This window comes from Spermophilus citellus (assembly GCF_964194105.1).
Source record: "Spermophilus citellus genome assembly, chromosome: 5".
Taxonomy (NCBI): domain Eukaryota; kingdom Metazoa; phylum Chordata; class Mammalia; order Rodentia; family Sciuridae; genus Spermophilus; species Spermophilus citellus.
Genome location: NC_138186.1, coordinates 52,409,673 through 52,418,827, shown reverse-complemented (window position 1 = coordinate 52,418,827; position 9,155 = coordinate 52,409,673). Strand labels below are relative to the sequence as shown.

At 40.2% G+C, this 9,155-nt stretch overlaps 1 protein-coding gene across 2 annotated transcripts in view; it reads right to left on the bottom strand.

The window, feature by feature from the left end:
* Positions 1-207: 207 nt before the first annotated feature.
* The window catches only part of MAPK14 (mitogen-activated protein kinase 14), a 73,557-nt gene continuing 64,609 nt past the window's right edge, over positions 208-9,155 (bottom strand). The window contains exons 9-12 of one of the 2 annotated variants that reach the window (XM_081294426.1): positions 8,869-8,948; positions 7,653-7,731; positions 3,288-3,461; positions 208-2,554 (exon numbers count right to left, since the gene is read on the bottom strand). In XM_081294426.1, the coding sequence (XP_081150552.1) occupies positions 2,487-2,554; positions 3,288-3,461; positions 7,653-7,731; positions 8,869-8,948 (401 nt within the window). In that variant the 3' untranslated portion in view covers positions 208-2,486. The remainder of the gene's footprint in view (positions 2,555-3,287; positions 3,462-7,652; positions 7,732-8,868; positions 8,949-9,155) is intronic. The other variant, XM_081294425.1, reaches the window with a different exon arrangement.

Here is a 9,155-nt window from a genome sequence, read left to right as displayed (position 1 = left end):
CTCTACCCATCCACATCCAAGATCCAGATTCTTTTGACCATAGATGTACATGTATAAGGAGCTCTCTAAATATTTTTTAAATTTTAGGACCAATAGTAAGATCCGCCAGAAATGAATGCCAGGCCACAGTTGAAATAACATTTACACAATGCCATATTGTGTACTAAATAAAAACAATCAAAAAAACAATAAATCTGAGAAACTCACTGAATTTGAAAAATAGGCTTTATTTTTACCAGTGGTGTTACCTGACATCCTATATGGCATAAATGATTACAGCCGAGTTTATGAACACAGATAAAATAGCAGTTTCCCTCTGTCTCTTTTGTCTTCTGTTTAGAGAAATCAGGAGATGGGAGCATCTTGCTCAGAATTCCAGGAGCTCTTCCACCGGCTCCAGTCAGAGTCCAGGCTCCGGGAGCACTCAGCTTCCTAACACGTATGTGGTCACATGTGCAACCCCCCCCCTTTTGTTTTTTTAAATAAAATATTCAGAGCAGTATTTCTGTAGGAAATCACACTAGCATTATAACCAAACATGGCTGATGAAATTCATCTTACTGCAGATGGTGAGGATTTGAACTACATATAAAGGAGACGTTCACTTTCCTTTAAAGGGAGCAGAATCCCAGGTGAGGTGGACTCACCATCAGCCTACTCCTTCCTTCTGGCTCCAGTGACTCAGGGGGTCTACCCTGTCCCTCTGGAGCACGTATGTCACTGCACAAATAGAGAATGGAGACACCTTGACCTAAATACAAGATTTGTCACATAGCCAATGCTAGAATTGGCTTTTCACTTCCTTATCACACAGAAAGCTTAAATACACGGGCCCTTGTGTAGCACAAAATGCCTGAAATTCAGAAAATTATGAAAACAATTCTTCTCCACCCCTGAGGATATTTCATCTTTATAAAGGTGAAAATACAAAATATCAAAATAATTTGCCCTTTCTCCCCCATCAAAAGGAATCACATTCTCAAAGGATTCCTGCAAAATACAAAATTCTGAAACAAAATTTATTTGTCCCCAAACCAAGATCAAGAAATTAATCAATGTTAAGCTGCCTAGAAGACCCTTTTCCATAGAGGGGTGGAAAAGACACCTTGTGACTATTTTATTTTTTTTAATAAACATGTTTAGAGAAAGATAGCAAAAGGAGTTTCTGGCCTCATGAGCTTTTATTTTTCGCTTTGATTTTCAGCACTGGCTATTGGGAGTAAAGAGAACAACTAATTTTCCAAAGTTTGGGATATTCCTGGGAAAAGCCCGCGTCTTGTCCATGATAGTTCCCCAAAAGTCTGTTGAAAATCAGACGGCAATACTGAAAATGCTATACATCCATCTATTCCACTTCTTTTCCCATGGTTTTTACATCAAGAGCACCTGGAGTATCAATTGTGTTCAACACAAAATAGCGCTGGGGGCCGAAGAGAGGATGAAGTCACTTTCATAGCATCAGCTAAGGTGACACAGGGCTTGACTACCCAAACAGATCTTCACCGGCAGACTTGCCTGGCCCAGGGCCTCCTGAAGAGAACGGGATGAGCAGCTGTGCATGCTCAAACAGCGAGACGTGCAAAACACATCTTCACTCTGCTAGAAATAAAGAGCACACAGGAAGCGCACCGAGAGCAGGAACTTGCATCTGACTGCTGGGGCCAATACTCAAGAGACCTCTGCACAAAAGGTGAGGGGTGAGCAGAGAAATGGCAACAACACCTGGGGGTCAGCGAGAAAGAAAAGCACATATATGCATGCGCACACGTGGCCGCCTCAGAAGCTGCCTGGTTACTCCGGGCTCACAGCCCTGTCTACTTGCCTGGCTCAGAACTTCAGCAGCTGCGGTCTTTTAACCAACTACACTTTCTTCTCTCCTCTTAAGGCACAAACATATTTACAGTTTCAGTCGTATTCTCTCAAGTTCTGAGGCCCATACTAAGCAAGTTACTCACAGGCTGGTGCACGGCAGCCAGTTGGTCCTTTTTGGCTGTCTGCGTCGCTGAGGGGCAGCCAGAAGGTGTGAGCCTTCTTTCTGTGCCACTGTGGTGTGTGATCTAGTCTACCCCCCTACCATCAAGGTGGGGCCACAGGAGAGGCCAAAGTGGCAAAAGCATGACCAGAATAGGGGACATTTAAATTTTTTTTCCCTTGCATTTAACATATCCTTAACAAGATGGCAGCTCTTATCTACCTGAGCCGACATTCAGAAAGAGCAGGCAGAGGCTGCCTCAGAGCATCCACAACTCCATGTAAAGTCACTGTGATCATAGTTTGCTCAGATTATGTTACTCTTCCACAAAGACAGACACGCACATGCACACACATTAACACACACACACATGCACGCTGCACGCACACACACGCACCCCTTCCACCATGGAGGAAATCTTTGCAACAAGAGGCACTTGAATGATATTTGGAGAGTTCCCGTGAAAAGGCCTTCCCCTCACAGTGAAGTGGGATCAATAACAGAAACCAGGCGCTCAGGACTCCATCTCTTCTTGGTCAAGGGGCGGCGGCACAAAGCTGATGACTTCATCATAGGTCAGGCCTGGAAGGTGGGGAGGAAAAGTAACATGTGAGAGTTTAGACTCTTCTTTTTGCTGGAAGGCTTTAAGCTCAGCTTCCTCCCATCCAGGTTAGTGGTTGGTTGAGCTACTTCAAAGAACTTCCTCATTACTTGTGTAATCCTGGTGAAACACACGATTACACAGAAGCTCAAGGATACATGTATGAGAACCATTTCTTCTCATTTGTCTCATGGCTGTGTGTCTCTTCTTTTTAAAAACTCTCTGGGAAAAGTGCTCAAGGAAAACAGAGCACTCATAGCTGCAGCAGACAGTCCTGGCTTCTGAGATTTAACTAGAGTTCTGAACTTATATTTTATGGAAAGATTGTGAGAATGGACACAGGAGATGTGGGTTCCATTCCTGGCTGTGTCTTTAATGAAGTCTAAAGCAATAGATAATAAACTCTCTTTGCTTCAGTTCTATCATAAAACTGTAAAATCACTCTATTCTTTACTTATCTTGAGATATGATCAATGCAAAAACTCGGAGAATCATTTCAAAGGTCCAGAGAACGTGGTCATCTACAACAGACAGAGTCCATCAGAGAATAAATTTATTCTGCACTAGGGATCTCAACTATAAGTGTCAGTGAGTTGACTATAACCATTCATGAATTTTGATCTTTCCCAATGGCATTTGGTTAGTGGTTTACCTAGAAAAGATATTTAAATGTAAGTTCTCAAGGTACACGTTTATCTTGCTCTTAGGACTTACTTTTCCACTCATCTATTAGGAGGTCCCTGCTTTCAAAAGACTGATCATAAGGATCGGCCACTGGTTCATCATCAGGATCATGATACTGAGCAAAGTAGGCGTGTGCAAGGGCTTGGGCTGCAGTAATTCTCTTATCTGAGTCCAATACAAGCATCTTCTCCAGCAAGTCGACAGCTTTCAGTTTCATAGATTGGAAGGAAAAATGGAGACTTTTTAACATGTTATCAAAATTATGCTTTAGTAATAAGCAAACACAGTTTTTACCCTTTATATCCAAACAAAAAATTCTCCAAAGTATCTGATTTAGGATATATTATTCCTTCTTTCTTTTGCGTGTGTGTTTGTATTTTGTATTTTTAGAGTACATTTCTGGGCTGGGAGTGTGGCTTAATGGTCGATTGTTTGCCTAGCATGCAGGAGGCCTTGTGTTTGATCCCCAGCACTGCATATAAAAATAAAAAATAAAATAATACTACTACTAAAGAAAAAAAGGGAATTTATTTATTTTTAATTTTTTCCCATAGCTTTATTGAGGTAAAATTGAAGTGGAAAAAAGGGAAGTTAATTTTTTTTAGTTATAGATGGACAATAACTTTATTAATACAGAATAAAAACTACAGTACAGTGGACACTCACATGTGCCCCACCCTATGCGAATTCAACAATTTGCATTTTATATTTTTTGTATATATATATATATATATATATATATATATATATATATATAAAATTTTATGAACTGTTTTAAAATTATAGATAATACTTTATATATTTTAGCACAAAAACATCTTCCTACATAACCATAATACTGTTGTTATACTCAGCAATTTCCAAACATCATTTAAAATCCTGTTTATGTTAAAAGTCCTCAAATTATGTTAAAGTCGCCTTTTACAGATCATTTGTTGAAACCAGGATTCAGTTATAGACCATGCATTGCATTTGACTTGGTTTCTATAGTCTCTCAATCTAGAAAAAAATCTCTTCTAACCAGTTTCTTCCTGTTTTTGATCTGGAAAGACACACTAGTTGTCTTAGAATACCTGTTAGGAATGCTCAGGTTCCTTCTTTGTGCTATCATGTGCCTACACCCTTGCTTTTCTCTATCCGCTCAATTTCCCCAAATCTAAAAGTTGTATCTAAACCATTGGTAAGAATCAGGTTAGACATTTTTTGCAAGAATGAGTCACAGGTGATGTTGTGTACTTAAGAGTGCCTTTAAGGCCATTTGTCCAACTGTTAATGGTGTGAAATTTCATCAGTGGGTTAAAATGTTTCCCCTTTTCCCCAAGTAAGTGATCTGAGGGCATTTTGGCACCAGGTGAAAATCAGTTCTTTTCACATATGGCTTTTAGCATCTACCGATTTTCCTTCCCAAAGGCAGTGATTTCATTAGGAGGTACAAAGTGGTGATGCTTCTCATCTATCTGACAAGGATGCTCTGAGTCTTGGCACTTGGGTAGATGGCACTTGGGAGGATGGCCACGGTGGTAACTCTGGTGAAGCAGGATTTTTGAGACTTTGCAAAAATCTCTTCTTAAATGTGGAGAGGGCGGGGAAGGGTACTAAAGAGGAGGACAGCTTCCAGAAGAGATCAATTGTTGTGTAACTGGAGGCTGTGAAAACCCGTCTTCCAGCCTGAGTCCAGAGTAAACACAGGAAAACACGGGTTTCAGGAGGATACAGAAACAAAGTGAATGTCCATGGGTTGATTCAACTTCCTAAGCTTATACTTTGAAGTACTAGGAGGACTGCCTGGATATATATTCTTACCATATTCTTTTCTTCTTAGAAAAAGAAATCTTTTGAGTTTTAAAACTGAACATGGATTACAGGGTAATTTGAGGGTAGAAAGTGCCATGTCCTCAAAACCAATACTTTGATGAGTAATAAGGTTAGAGATAAGAAAATATATTTCTCAAGGATCTTTTATTTTTTTTTATTTATTTTTTTTAAAGAGAGAGTGAGAGAGGAGAGAGAGAGAGAGAGAGAGAGAGAGAGAGAGAGAGAGAGAGAGAGAGAGAGAATTTTTAATATTTATTTTTTAGTTCTCGGCGGACACAACATCTTTGTTGGTATGTGGTGCTGAGGATCGAACCTGGGCCACACGCATGCAAGGCGAGCGCACTACCGCTTGAGCCACATCTCCAGCCCATCAAGGATCTTTTAAAAATGTTTTTAGTTATACATGGACACAATATCTTTATCTTTCTAATTCATTTTTATGTGGTGCTGAGGATCGAACCCAGTGCCTCACATGTGCGAGGCAAGTACTCTGCCACTGAGCCATAATTCCAGCCCCTCAAAGATCTTGATAGATATAAATAACAACAAAGGCAGTTTAAGTTTTAATTTGCATTTTGGGAAGAAGAGGGAGAGGAAGTCGGTGACTGACAACACAGCTGTCAATATTTATATCCTTGGTGCCCTCCTGCTTAGCAGATATCATGGGCACAAGCTCGTGATCAGTTACACCACGTCTGCCCGCCAGGCAAGGGAGACTCTACCAGTCTAGCACTGTTTGGCAACAGGCTGTAAGAAATGTCTGAACTCTGAGAAACACAGTGTTGAGCACCAGATGGGCCAAAGCTTCCATTTGACTCGTTAGCAGTCTGTATTGCTAAGTGGCATCTAGTTCTTTTCACTGTTTAAATGTCATGGTTCCAGAGAATGTAATGACCTAAATAAGCTGCAGGACACACGCATCTCCCCTCCTCCAGAAAATGGAATTAAGAAGTCTTTTTTGAGGGCTGGGATTGTAGCTCAGTGGTAGAGCACTTGCCTTGCATGTGTGAGGCCCTGGGTTCGATCCTCAGCACCACATACAAATAAATAAATAAATAAAAAATAAAGATATTGTTCCACCTAAAACTAAAATAAATAAATAAATTAATTAAAAAGAAATCTTTTTTGAGTCTGTTAACAGAGAGGCTGACAGTAAACACTGCCATGTCTAAAACTTGGGGCTGGTAAGATGAAAAAAATCAGGATGGAAGGACAGACAAGAAAGCTACCAGTACACATCTTCTCCCTTTCCACAGCCTCCTGGAGTACTTATGGCTTATAGAGAGCCTCTCACAGATCCTTGAACTAGATAATATGGCTCAAATAAATCACCCAAAGCCCAGTGATAGCATGCCAGGGCAGATGCTAAACTAAACCATACCCATGATGACCTATGGATTCATCCTTGAACAAGAGACTGAACCACCCGAGATCTGACATACTCTCTATCTCCAAGGCTGACATGAATTCATCCACAACTGCCCAATGCTTCAAAAAGCATGTGCTTCATATTGTAAGAATTACTGCAGCCACACTGAGACTCTTCAGTCACTATAAGGTACTTCAAAAGGTAAACTACCTAGCTTTTACCCCAGCTTCTGAAGAGGTCACCACAGCTGTCAGTCCTCAAAAGGGTAAAACTAAACTTGAAGCACAGCCACCAGGACCCTTACACAGAGAGATGACCCACGGAGACTTAACACACAGAGACGAAAGACCTACCCCTATAATGTAATCTTCAGTGAAGTGGGAAGGTGGATTATGCTGGCTGTCAGCACCACTCCCCTCCCTACCCTAGGTAGGTCCTGGTCTATCCTTCTGTATCTAGCATTAAATATCACTATCCACTACACCCTCCTAGAATCAGGAATCAAAGCCTCAGGTAAAACTGCTTTCTGACATCATGTGAAATACACATCAGATCCCGGTTTTACTCGAGGAACCCCTTTGTTAGCCAAGGAAATACACATTTTCAGCTGTCATTTCCTTTTGCCAAAAATCCTGAGGTGACGGGGGATCAGAAGGAATATGGAGCCATTCCTTAAATTCTGAGATGGCATATTAGCTACACAGAGAAAATGGTTAAGCTTTGAGGGGCAGAGGAAGAAGAGGTGAGGGGGAGAGTATTCAAATGTGTAGGCAATCAGGACCCATAGCCCTGGACAGTTACCAACAGGGCAGAGAACACTGCAGGGAGCTCCCAGGAGGGTCTGCTAAACACCCATATGTACTTCAGTTGATTCTATTCTCAACTTGGGGTACCAAAAAAATCAATGGCAGCTGTGTACAAGTCTCGGGTTTTCTTCTGTACCTCTTTCTTCCTGTTCCCCAATCTTTTCTCCAAGATTCCCATTACTTTTTCTCTTTTCTTCACTGTACCAGCCCATTTCCCTCACCAAAATTTGTGATCTAAAAATACATAAACATATAGTGTGATTTTAAAAAAAATCTAACAATACAAACACTGATAATAAGATTTAATTAGTGGCACTCTATTTGTTCAAAAGGAGAAACTCTTCTTCAAACTGCTAATTTTCACAACCAATTCAATACCATGAAATGAGGATATGATCAACTTACCCAGGGGATTGGCACCAATAAATACATTTGCAAAGTTCATCTTGGGCATCTGGGTCAAAGACTGAATATAGTTTCTTGCCTGTAAAAACAAGGGTCTTCAGAATGACTTTGTTCAACAATGTGACTGCACTTAAAAAGTCCTATTAAGGGATGGGTGTTAACTAAGAGTCTGCTCACTAAGCCCAATGTTGATGACAATTGTTGATATTAAAGACTTCTCTCTCACTGTCTCCCTAACTTCTCCACTTATAATCATCACCTTTATATATTCCTGCTCTCAGTTATACTTCACGTGAACAAGACTGCTAACGAATTCAGTTCTAAGTAGCCCTTTCTGAAAACAGCCTTCTTAAATAGCTAAAACTGCTAGAGTTGATATTGAAAAGCAGTGATCTTTCTGATTTGAAAAGAAAGTTATAGGAACTGGTTGTATACACACATGGTTGCAATCCCTTTCTACTTGAGTGTGTAGACAAAAAGAGGAAGGGAAAACAGAGGTAAGAAGACCTGTCTCTCTCTAGAGAACAGTCATCCCTTTAACAAAGACGAATAAAAAGGCTGCCTGAATATAACTGGAATAGAAACAAAGTCATTGGAAAGGGCCTTCTGTGATGCTAACCTGCTTCCCAAAATAATAAGGGCACCTTAGAAAGCAGTAGCCCCAGTCACCTCTGATGACAAAACTAGAGTAAGTTTAAATGGTTAAGAATCAGTAAAGAAAACATCTAACCCTACCTAAGTATTCATATTATATGTATATTTTCTTTTAAATATAGTATACCCCTTAGTACTGAGTATTTGATAGGATTTTTTTAATTATTAATGATAATCATCTTTTGGTCATTAGAAAAAGAAAAAGCTGCTAATGATCTCTGGTTAACTGCCTCTGATGAAGTCACATCTGTTGTCATACCCTAACTAGAGGCACAGGACTTATGAAGAAACAGTCCCTTGAGCACTAAATTCATAAAATCAAATAAAAGGAACATCACTTTCTATTTACAAGCCTACATTATATTCTCATTCTCAATGAGATGATATTTTATCCCAAATGTCAACATCCTGCAATATTACACAGGTGGTCACTGCCTTAGTAGTCCTCAAGGCACATGCAAGTATTCAGTGACATTAAAAACTGTGTTGGTTATACAGCGGCAATAAAATGAGGATGTGGTCTTCTGAATTAGACACCCCTGTACAGTCTATTTATTCTCACCTCATGGCTTGGCATCCTGTTAATGAGATAAGCAGGGGGTGTCCCCGTCAGACGCATAATCTGCTGAAGCTGGTTAATATCTTAGATGCCTAGTCAAGGGCATTGTTAAACATACAGTGCAAAAAATAACTTTCAACTCAAATTTTAAGAAAGGTCAAAAAGCCACCTCAAAACAAAAAACCTACTCCCCACCCACCTTGGTCAGAGCCCAAGGTTGCATGTTAAAGCATGCTTTGGTGAATGGCATGAGTTATTAGGCCTGTAGTCAGTGAATGACCATGCAGATA